General features: G+C 35.9%; 1 protein-coding gene across 1 annotated transcript; it reads right to left on the minus strand.

Annotated features, from left to right (window-relative positions):
* Positions 1 to 468: 468 nt before the first annotated feature.
* On the minus strand, positions 469 to 9836 carry STEAP1 (STEAP family member 1). Its single transcript, XM_033088767.1, has 5 exons — positions 9736 to 9836; positions 6060 to 6173; positions 3663 to 4175; positions 2915 to 3079; positions 469 to 810 (listed from the first exon to the last, which is right to left on the minus strand). The coding sequence occupies exons 2-5, from the start codon at positions 6141 to 6143 to the stop codon at positions 553 to 555; spliced, it is 1020 nt and encodes a 339-aa protein (XP_032944658.1). The 5' UTR covers positions 6144 to 6173; positions 9736 to 9836; the 3' UTR covers positions 469 to 552.
* Between the last annotated feature and the right edge of the window lie 2809 nt (positions 9837 to 12645).

Consider the following 12645-nt stretch of genomic DNA (forward strand, 5'->3'; position numbering starts at 1 on the left):
TTGTATGTACATAATTCAGGTGAAGATGAGTAAATTGACTTTTGCTCTTGGAAAGCCTGAGTTTTATTTTGCATGGATGTGTATCTGATATTATTCTGTTGCTTTACTTGTGTAGACACAATCTGTGTTTTTTGAGATAGGTGTTCCTTGAGTAACACCCAGTTACAGAAAAATGAAAGTTCTTTAACAACAATCATAAACACCAGACATACTCGTGTGGTGGATTCATATATTTTTTTCATGGCTCATGATATCTGTTAATGAGGAGCAAGTACTGGTATTTCAGGGCCGTTTATTATTTATAATGCTATGTTGTCTGACAAATCAGATGTGATTATTCAGCTTTACTGAACAGAGAGAATGTGCTAAAGATTATTTTGTTTCTTGCTTTGAATAAAATCTGCAAGGAAATACACATATTTCAAACTCATCATTCAGAAACAAAGACATACATTAAGATGCTCAGTGATCATTTTATTAAACAAGTACAAATTTGAAATGTTTATCATAAAATTATATCAAAACTGAACAAAAGCATTGTAAACAGTAATTCTACAACTGGGAAGATATCTCAGTTTTATTAATTTTGGTGACATCTTCCCAACCATGTCTAATCTTCAGTATCTTCTTCCTCAAGCATGGCAGGAATAGTATGGCTTTACTTATCAGGACAACAGTTGGAAGGAAAACAGCTATCATAAAAGTTGGAGGTGTATACCATACAAATTGTTTTATGTCTACCCACTTATTCCAGGCAAAAATCAATGCATGTATTGTGCCCAGTAGAAGGGTAACAATTCCTAGCTTGCTCTGCAAAAGAAAAAAACAAATATTTTGGTGAAGATTGGTTCAATATGAGTTTATTCCCTCCTACCTCATTTGGATCTGTTCTGTTCCTTGGAAATTTTTTCATTCATCTCTAATTGCTTTCCTATTACATTTTTCAACTATGTCCACTCATGTCTTTCCATTCTTTTTATATATGTCCCGCTTGCCCCTACTTTTGGTTAATGCCTTTGTCTCCAGGCTATTTAAGTTGAGAAAATTCACAACCATTCTCCTTTCAGTCTCGGCTAATCAGTAGCTTTCTCCAGACTGTTCATTTCTCTATGACATTTATTTTATGGTGCTTTGTCTCTTGTGCATTTGCCTTAATTCTGCCTATCAAGAGACATCTAAAAATAAGGGACTCAGTCTCATTTATCATAGGATCCCTACAGAATGAACACAATGATTTGCGCATTTTAGGTGCTCAATAAATATTTGCAGGTTGACTGAAAATTAGTGTAAAAATCAATTCAACTTCAGTGATCTTTATTAATTGTGATGGCAATTAAAGTGATTGACTCTGATTTTAGTGTACGAATATTAAAGTGAATGAGCTTGGCCTATGTTAAAAAACAAACCTTCTGATAAAGTAGAAAAATACCAACAATTATTTTAATGTTTGAACTAAACACAGAGATATGAAGATGTGAAGAAAAATTTCAGCTTGCATTGGGATATGTGGCATTATCCAGCTAAAGATGCTTAAAAACAATTGTTCATCTGAGTAATTTCATGGCATCCTGACAATAGCTCTTCTGGATAACTTCTGACTTCTATTCACTTTACTGGAAATGGTCATTAGCCTGCCAGAACAATTCCAACTCACAAAAACTCAGCAGTAAGTACTCTTAAGCCCCAATGAACATAATCAAATAGTTAAATTAATGTTTTCAGATATAAATCTCCAAGGTACATTAATTCTTGGATGGTAAATGAAAAATGTCTAGGTTATTAACTGAAAAATACATGTGACTGGTTGAAGAGTAATTTTACCAAATATGTACTGTATACTTATTATGGGCTAGGTGTTATGCACATAGTGGAAAGGGCTCAGTTGCCAAGACGCAGTGCTTGAATTCCTACTTAAATCTGGAAAGTGGTGTTCAGGATATGTGTAACAGGCAGAGCAATATAAGAAGAAAGTTATTTAATGAGGAACAGAAAACTCCAATGGCTATCAGGCTTAACTTAAAAAATCAGCAAATACTGCACTTGGCAAATACGGCACCGTCTCTAAGCCACAATAGAATAATTCAGATGGAGACATACTTTTCAGCCTAATCAGATACCCGGATCAAGTGTCTGTAGGAGTATATGTATGAACATGTACAAAGGATAGTGGGAAATGTCTGATTTTGTGAGAATTTCTATAGCTTTAGTTTTTATTCTGATAAAGGCGAAAGCTATGTAATTTAAAAAATCTTGGCAGTGTTTATGACTTAATCAAATTTAGTGCCTTGAATCTTGTCCAACATAGATACCCTTAGGAATTCTGGTACATAGCTCTTTAGGATGTAATCTACCACTAACAGATTAACCTCAGTAAATCTGACTAGTTTTGAATTCCAAGAATATTGAGAAACTTCAAGTGAGTAAGCTACACAAAATGTAACTTGAAAAAAGGAGCCTTTAAAATTAGGTATTAGAATGCCTTTGGAGGATAAAATACCATATTTCAAGAAGAGATGATTTTTTTCTATGGATAGTAAAAAGCTGTGTAATTTAAGACATGAATAAAATAGGGGCAAACATATTTTTATTTTTTGGGCACTAACAAACCATGAATATTGAATTTCTAAAATATCACATTTATGGTTATTAGATGGACAGCAAATTGTCTAACAAGTCTCAAATGTTAGAAATAATATTTTTGAGCAATGCCGTTTATTTATATCTAGAAAACACTTTTATTTAGTAGCAATAGGAAAACTGATGGGAGAGCACATTATTAATTGGAACAAGTATACAGTCTTTGCTATTGGAAAACCATTTGTCAATTTTTATAGGTATAGTCAATATATTTGATGATATTATAAGCACAAAAAGATTTACCTGAGGGAACAGAGTTATTTTATATGTCATTTACCTGAATATAATTAAATTCTCTCCATGTCAAAGAGTCGCTCACAGATGGAATAGATGTCACAGCCAACAGAGCCAGTATTGCAAGTGCGACAATTCCCAGAGACACGTAAATTTCCATTCTCCAAACATCATGCTCAATCCAGGCATCTTCTCTATTCTGTTGGACCTACCAGTGGGTGAAAAGAGGAAAGAAAACAACATGAAGAACAACTTGTTTCCTGCATATGAACCTCCTTCTGCATTCACTCTGGCTACTATGAAGGGCCTGGTAACTAAGGGCCTCCACCAAAGTATGACTTTGTTTCTGCACTCCTCTAGAGAAATAACATGGGAGCTATTAATTGTTTTCCTTGAATGTAACATTGATATAATCTGTTTTATTTATATAATACTTATTTGATGGTTAGAATTGTAATGTGCATGCACATATGGTAAATATGCAGAAAATAAGAAAAATTAACGTTAAAAAGTAATCTTGTGAGGGTGGTCAAAAATTGATACATGGCTCTATCATCCATGAACAAAATACTTAAGTTATTAAAGCTGTAGTTTACTGTTTTCACCTTAAATTCCTCAATGTAAAACCACACAACGAAGCCCCAATGAAGAGTAATAATAAAATTTTTTTTAAAATGAAGATTACTTTCTCAACACAGGGTTTCCACAGGGGTTTGGGATATTGATATTAAAATGACAAAGAGTTAATGTGACAGGTGATTTTTTGAGTTTAGTGATATTGTCAGTCCTACCTGTTGATATGCCCAGTTTAGCAACTTGTATCTGTAGGATCTCCTCATTGGATAGGATAAACTATAAATTGCATGCAGTACAGCAAAAAAGAAACTGAGAAGCCCAAATTGCTTCCTTGTTAACATCCACCTATCCAACCAATGTGGAAATTTCTTATACTTGGTTCCATTTCGAAGCTGTATAATCGCTGCTATCACACCTGGCAAATAAACCAGTGCCAAAAGAGTGATGGAAACCATTGGCAAGACTTTGTTGATGACCAAGATTGGAATTCTATAAAAATACTGTTGATGGGAAGTTACAAAAGGGTGAATTACTTCCCTCAGAAAAGTGTAAAGAAAAGTCAGAGATGATACGACAGCGGCAATTTTAATTGGCAAGCGCCACTTTGGAAAGAGTTCCTGTTGGTGCTGAAGCTCTTGGGGGCAATCGAATTGATCAGAATAGGTTGCTTGGTGCGAATGTAAAAGCCCAGGTCTTTTCAACATGCTGGTCTCTCCTGAGTCCTTATTCTACAAAGGAAAGAAAATAAACACCTTAAAATGAAAACAATGAGATTTCCTTAATTAAGTACTTGTTGCTCATTGTGCTTATCAGTAAAAAAGGACAGTCAGAACCTTGCTTTTGGGTACGGGTTAGCTGAAGAGATGGCATGTCTATGTAGCACTAATGAAAGGTGCACTGAGTTACGCTGTGGTTGTCCATTCATTTCTGTCATTTATTTTTATTTAAGACAAAAGAAACACAGTCTTCAGCTCCTCCACTAAAGCTCAGGCCATTATCCTTCTCTCTTGAAGGCATAAAAGGAGGAAATAATGCAACTGGGAAACTAAAACTGAAAAACTTAAAAAATTCCAGTAGTCTGGTAAAAATAGTAAAACATGTAAATTTTAACAATTGTGTTTGTTTTTCAATATTTTTATTGGCTACTTGGTAACACTCTGCAAAGAAGTAAAGAGTGAACTCTTCATTAAGTGCAAAGGATCAGGAATAATATAGTTGTTACTATTAGATAAAAATATGTAATTTCTGTCATGTCGTCTTGTACTTTGATTTTATGTTTCTAAAATATCTCATTTGTGTAAGTACTGATGGCCAGTCCAATAGAAGTACAAAGGCTATATAAGTAGCTAAATCCTATAGGGATGATCTATTTCCTGAGAAAGTTATACTTCTTTACCCACTTGCAATTCTAGGTAGTCGTCAACAATTGAAAAGAAGGTTGGATGGAATATTTTGTCATTTCTCCAGCTGAATGACATATGAGCAAAATTAAAAAACAAAAAACAAAAAAACCCAAAATAAGAAATTATATCATAATGTTTCATATTGTGTTACTTCACGAATAAATTTAATTTCTCATCGAATATGTATTTCTTATAGCTCTATATGTAGAATCATAACATTTTAATGCTGGACATGTTGGTGATTGTCCTGTTCATGTCCTCATTTTATGCAGAGTAACCTTACTTCACATAGTTCTCTATAATTTTTGGTGTTTAAAAATGATCTTTTATCATTTGACTTTTACTTTTAGTAATAGATCACTGTTACATCCAATGCTTTTCCCAATTATTCCATTTGGAAGGGAGTAGAGCGTGATACAGTGTCAGTCATCTCTTCGTATTAAAACAATCTACAATCAACTGAGGTCAATTTTCTGGTTAAGGGTAAACAATCATGTAACAGCAAGTAAAACAGTTCACTTAAAAAATAAAAATTATTTTATTTCATGCATACCTATTTTATAGAGTATGTACCTGTAATTCCTTAATTATTGTTCTTATTAAGAAACAATAAATAATTTCTGTTACATTTGCAGTTGAGATCATTTAGAAAGGTGAAAATAGTTTGAAACCAAAAATTTCCATCACTTTTTCAGTTAAATAATGTAGTGAGACACTTTTAATCTTGAGGTGGGGCAAAAATGGGACCAGTGATTATTATTCCAAAATTGAATTTGTTCACTTAAGCAGTGAATCATCAATTAACTTGATGATCTCTTGGTTAGCTGTCATGGTGCCTATTAAAAAAAAATGGATGCTTATAAAACTGCTGTTACATAGGAATTGATGATTCTTAAAACAGACCCATAGAAAGTTAGATAGAATGGGAAGGGCTTTGGAGATGATCAGGTCCAACTCTCTCACTTTATAGACAAATCAAGAACCAGGATTTCCAAGGACTTAGTTCAAGGCTATTCAGCTAAGTCTGTGACATTCAGTCAAGGTACAATGTCTCTCCTTATGACTTTGCCTTTCACCCATCACAGTATCAGTGACAGGAATCAGAGTGACAATTTCAACAGGTCAGGGCAAAAATCACTTTTACAACACTAGGAGATATAGAACAGCATTTAAATTATGTTTATAGGTTTTAATTAATTATTATTTTACCAAACAATCATCTTCTTCTAGATTTCTGCTAGGCTTCATTTTCCAAAGTTCTTCTTGGTTTGTGATGTTTAGTCTACTTTCCATTAACTCTATAAAAAGTATGGCTTCAGCCACCTATGAAAATAAAAATGATTATCTTCACGTCTATGCTATTTATGATATAAACAAGGTTTGACAGGGCAAGATGAAAAATTTACTCATATAAGGACTAGACTGGCAGATAAAGTACAATTAAAATACAAATAGTGACTTACTTACACATTTAACCTCACTTTATAATCTGCAGGAATCTCAAAGGAGGGCCCTTGTGTCAATAATAACAGCTTTTCTTTGTCCAACTATTGGTACAATGTATGACCTAGGTGTCTATATGGAACTCAAAGGGCTGGACGTTGCCTTTTATTTTAGAGGAAGTTAGCTCCAGGTGCTCATTTAGAGGAAAGCCAACTCCCCTCAAAGGTAAATATAATTAGGAATGTATTTTTCTAAGAGTAATAATGTTATCAGTGGAAGTTGCAAGTTAGTGGATACAAGATTATAACTCAGGAAGTTGTGCTTAATAGACTTTTGAGGTTGACATTAGAATTTGAAATAATAATTAATGATTTTATGGGCAAATATATTCTGAGTTTTAGACAATGCACAGAATAGACACTCTAGGTAAGATGAACCATGATAGGGCACAAATGAAAGGTGGTATTTTTAGAGTGTCATTTTCCTCTCAGAGTAACAGGCTGGTTTTTATTGGTAAGACATGAATTGTTATTATATTTCCAGTGGGGTTATGGAGTTGTGTTCAATCACTGACATGCCCATTTTCCAGGTTAACTCTGTGGAAATCAATTTTGTCAAACTTCCTACCCAGTAAAGGAATGTTTTCCTTAACACCCTTCACAGATCCTTATTCAGGCTTGTATAACATTTTTTTAGGGAAGGGAAACATATAATATCACAATATTATTCATTGTTTTTATTAGTTCTACATTTATTTCCAGAGGACTATTATCACCAATTTGATGAAATTCAATGAGAAAAGCCGATTAGGCATACAACAATTTGATTGAGAGAAAACATGCCAAGTATTTCTGAATTTTAGAGCACCTGTAATACTTCATTAAGTGGAAAGTTGTTTCCAGGAGTAGTTTAAAATATTTAAAACATTCTCTAACTTTTAAAGGTTTGATCTTCACAAAGGAATAAAGAAGAGCCATCTTTATATAATGTTAATATTTGCTTTTGTGGAAATGCTCTGAGAACATTTTCCATATATTCTCTATTTCTAAATTTCACATATTCATGCTGGGGATATTTGTTGTTTTTGTATGCACACATTCTTTCCCCACTTTTTTATGTTATAAAACATTTCCCCCATTTGGAAAAATACCCTCCTTTGGTCATAGAAGTGGGCATATGACTCAGTCTTGGCTAATCACAGTTCTCTATTTCCTCTGTCACATTGATTGGCTTAGAGATGGCATACAACCCTCGTTGACCCAATTAGAGTTCTTCTCTGATATTCATATATGGAAATGGAAGATAAAGAGGACACATTTTGAACATTTTAAGTGGGATAACAGAAGCCTGCCATGCTTTCTTCTATATGCTATAAGGAAGAAGATGTCTTCAATAGAACAGAAGAAAGCCTACACACAGAAGCACAAGCAAGAAACAGGGAAAGACATGGAAGAGTCAGGGTGGCATATTTTAAGTATTTAGATTCCCTGACACCAGATCCTGACATTCTCAATTACACAAGCCAATACAGTCCCTTTTTCACTTAAGTTAGTTTGAGTTGGGTTTATATCACTGGCATTTGAAAGATTCTGAGTAAAGCATATCAAGTATTTATGAAGTCAACTCTATGATAGATACTGAGCAGAAAAAGAGAAATGAGACTTTGGACCTGCGCTGGAGGAACTTGCGATATTTTTCCTTAAGAAGTATTCCAAATCATTTGGTGATTTACCCAACATTATAGGGTAGTTTTGGGGGTGAACATGTGTCTAGGAATAGAAGTTTTATCGACTGTAGTCAAACAAGAAATAATTCACACTATTTGGCAGATGTTTTAACTCTGTGAATTGCAAGATTTCAGGGATGTTAACACTCAAATCTATACTTACTCAATGTTACCTCACTAACTGTATTGTGAACAACAATGCCAGGGCAGTGGGGATACAAAGTTAAATGAGAAGGAGCCTCTGCTCTCAAACACCTCAAAGTCTAGGAGAGAAGGCACACATTTGAACAACTAACTGCACAGTCGTGCAATCCTAAAAGAAGACAAAGTTTCATAGACAGATGTAGCATGGGAAGGGTGAAGGCTTTCTTTTAGACCTGGTCTAAAAGACCTGGGGCATCTAGCAAGTTGGCAGTGTTTGCTGATTGAGGGCCACTTCGTACAGAATCGGGGTGAAAAGCCAGAGTGGGCCTGGAGAGGTATCCGGCCATTTGTCTGCATGGTCAGGAAGGAAAACCCAGGCAGTGAGAGAGCTTGTTGATCGTGTGGCCCGCAGTCAACTTTGTGCCCAGAAACCAAGAAAATAAAATGTCAGTCAAATAAAATATGTTGGTTTCCATCAGACATGAACCAAATATATAATTTAAATTCTACAGTAAAATCTTCTCATGAAAAAAAAATACAGGCAACAGCACTGTGTTTAGATATTAGGAACTCCAAAATTTCACCCAGAGTTCTCTTTCACCCCCATTAAAAAGCAAAGCATATTTCTGATGTGACTGTTACATTTTGTTGTACCAGGACTGCTGACCTGATGTTCCTGCTAAATATTGACACAGACCAACTGACTCATGTTTATGTTGAAGAGTTTAGAAAATGAAGGAACTCAGTGACTGGGATACACTGTGGATTGCAGTGCATATCCAAATCTTCCATAGTTTCAAGTGCACACTTGCGTTACCACATTTAACTATGTGAAGGGGAGATGTTTTTCTTCACTGGGCTGTTCTTTTAAGCATTGCTTCTTCCCTGTGCTTAATATTCTGTGCTAAATGAATGACCTTTTATTATGTGTCAGGATGTTCAGAGAAATATTTTTTTACAAAAAGAACAGAGTAAGAAATTTGGAGGTGTTCTAAATTTTAAGTCTACAAACCCCTTCCAACGGATCTGACCCATGATACATACAAATAATAAAGCCTTGGTTGACTATTTGGAGGTAATTTAAACCCCAACCCAGATCCTGAAAGAGTAGGACTAATGTTCCACTGGCTTAAAATGAAAACTTCCTGTTACTAGGAAACCTGAAGACAAGTTGCATGATTTTAAGTACTATGTACCAGTCATTCATCAATGCGAGGCAAACTCGCGGGGATTTTGCCAAGTTGGCACACTTGCCATCAGAACCCAATCTAAGGACAAACTTAATAACCCATCATATCCCCTGAGCCCCCAGCGAAAAGCCTTCCTTGTGAGTCTCTGGCTCCCAGCCCCTGGCTCGGCCACAACGGAGCGCTGTGCTCTGCGGAGGGCAGGGCTGCGAGGCAGCGCTCCCCGGAGTCGCGCAGAAGGGGCTTATTGAGCGGCGCTCGCCCGGGTCCCGCGCCGGCTCGCAGCCCACTACAGCCCACCCGAGGCTGGGAGCCGGCGCCGGACTCGCAGGAACACCCGGAGGCGGGGAGCAAGCGGCGAGCAGGAACAATTTAAGGGACTCACCTGTTTCCCGGCGTGACCTGACTGTAAGTCGCGACCGCAGCAGTTGCCTGAAAGTGCCAACTCCACGCGGCGCCCGAGCCTAGGGAGCGCGGAGCCTGCATTCCCGCTGCAGACTCCGCCTCCTTGTCAATTGCTGGTTTAGCGCCACCTGTGGGTGCGTGGCATCTGCACCGCTCCTGCCTCGGATGGGCTGTCCTCGCAGGTTCCAGTCCCCGAATTGAGGATTTCCCCTATATTGCAACTGGCGGCTCCCGTTTTCCCCCCGCCCCCAATAGGCATGTCCTCCGCCTGAGGTCGGCTACGCTCCCTACCCCCCACTCCTCGCCTTTCTTTAATCTCGTAAGTAATGAACATTTGTGCAATTCTTCAGAGCAGTGGTTCTCAAACTTTAACGTGTATCACCTGTAGGGCTTATTAAAACACCGATTTGGGCCATCCTCAGTTTCCAGTTCAGTAGATCTGGAATGGAGCCTGAGATTCCCCGTTTCCAACAAGTTCCCAAGTGATGCTGAAACACTCTTAGATCACACTTTGAGATGGACTATTTTAAAGCTTAACTAGTTCATTTTAAACTTCACAGCAACTTGTAAAGCGGCTGTTATTTACAGCTGAGGAATCCGAATCTGAGTCTCTGAGAGTGACTTCCCCCATAAATTGTCCAAACCTTATACCCTAAACCACACAAACATTATCTATCCCCTAGCTGAATAAGCTCTTAAAACCCACGTTTACTCCTTCCCTTCCTTGCCTCAGATATTAAAGCCAACTGCCCATATCCTAACTTAATCAAGCACTCCCACCTAAACCAAAGTTTCTGTCACTAAACGTTTTAGGTTGTTTTAGGTTGTTTTTAAAATATGAGGGGTGTGGATAAAGAGACAATGTGAACAGAGAATTTACTCCTCTGAGTTGGAACCAGTCTCAGGGTGTTGGAGACCTGAGTTGCAACATCTGGGGATTTGGTGTACAACATTCTTAGAAACAGTCTTATTAGAAAAAGCAAAGGAAAATAAACGCTCAACCTCATTTCCCGTGATTGTCCTTTATTCATAGCTAGGGCTCCTGGGACTGTTCATGTTTTAGCATGTTTTTTTTGTAGTCATTAACTTTCCATGGGGTAATGTTAAAAACCCTTTGGAGGTTAAATTACCATGGACTGACTGACGCCTTGTGGTAGAAATAGAAACTTACACTTTTATTTCTAGTGAAACTATAAAATAATCATTTAAAAAAGCGTTAAAAAAAATCTCGCTCTGTGTGTTCATAACACAGACTACAAAGAATTAAGACAAATTGTTAAATGTGTCTAAGCATTGTTGAATTTTTTAAATGATCATCGGTCTTAAATGGTCAAACAAAGCAATATGCTTTTATTCTTTAAGATTTGCTAGAACATTTTCTTTTTCAAAATCTATTTTGCATATGAAGGGAGCAAGGAAGTTATATTAATATAAATTGGCTAATTATAGCAAACTACTTAAAACTGCTTTTCCCCTTTTAATTAAAATCAAGCTTAAAATATTTTTGTTTTATAATTAGAACACCAATTTTATTTCTGCACTTCTTCTGAAAGCTTTTTCTTGGTCAATATTTTATTGTGGTGAATAAAAATAGTATGTTTCAAAGTAAAATGATTGAAAATGTGAGGTTGTTTACTAATTAGTTTGTCGATGTTATAAAGACACCACAAAATTGGATTAAAAAATAGTATTAAAGAACTTTTACTGAGTTGTCATGAGTTAATATTACAGATGAAATTTATGCAATTTTTGCATACAAATGACCTTTGATTTGGGTATGAGGTAAAGAAGGTTTTTTTTTGTTGTTGTTTTGTTTTTGTTTTTTTGAGAAATACAAAGCTAAAGCATTTGAAAATGTTCTGAGTCAACCTCTATAGCACAAACAATGACTTGTGGTATGACTTGTGGAAAACAATGTTATGCTATTATAGATATTGAAAAGCAGACTGCTAGTTTGGGTATGACTTGTAAGAGCTAGAGGATTTTAAAATAGGAATTCAAATGTGAGTTATAAGACAAATTTGGATTATTCAAAATATTTTGTAATAAACTATAGAAAGAGGGCATATTAACAAAACAGTTCTTCAATGGTATTTGGGGTCAAATACTAAACTAGTCATTTCACATTAACATGTCATGGGGAGAATGTAATAATTTAGAATTCATGAGTACTTTTACCTGATGAATAAGCGACCTCATCTTAGAATTTGATGAGACTGCTATTTAAGAAGTAATTGGAGGACAATGGCTTGAGAGATAAAATTAAAATGATCATACTATTAAAGATAATCACAATAAGCCATAGACAGTAAATTGTTAAGAGGATGACTAGAACTGTATTTGGTTTTTCTCCTTTGAAAATCAAACTAACTCCTAAGGGCACAGTAATTCAATAAAGATCAATAGTATTTCCAAGTCTATCTTTTCCTGGGGAAGAATGGTCAGACTTAAGACGAGGCAAAAATTACCTACAGTTCATGGAGAAATATTTTGTCAAAATGATTGTTTTAGTGCAGACATGTTAGAATTCTACTGGCCTACTGTTCTGGTTGTATTAGCCTCAATTGATAAATTCTTTTCAATAGTTCGAGATCTACTGGTAGGATAGTGCTCAAAGTATGTCGTCAGTTCCTCCCCAATGTCTGTGTATGAAAGTGGTTGGGGGTAGACAGAAAGTCTACCCTTGAGATTAGAGGTTTTAAAAATTCTTCCATAGAATTTTCCCAACCCAAACCCTTTATTGTTCATTCGCCAACACAGTTGACAGTCAACATTCTGTTCTAGCGGTTTTTTAAGAATAGATGGTTTATTTTGAGGTTCACAGATCCATCTCTGCCCAAATACTGCTTAATGATACTCAAAATTACATGACAAAATACATTCTATTGTC

This window comes from Rhinolophus ferrumequinum, chromosome 20 (genome assembly GCF_004115265.2).
Source record: "Rhinolophus ferrumequinum isolate MPI-CBG mRhiFer1 chromosome 20, mRhiFer1_v1.p, whole genome shotgun sequence".
NCBI classification, from domain to species: domain Eukaryota; kingdom Metazoa; phylum Chordata; class Mammalia; order Chiroptera; family Rhinolophidae; genus Rhinolophus; species Rhinolophus ferrumequinum.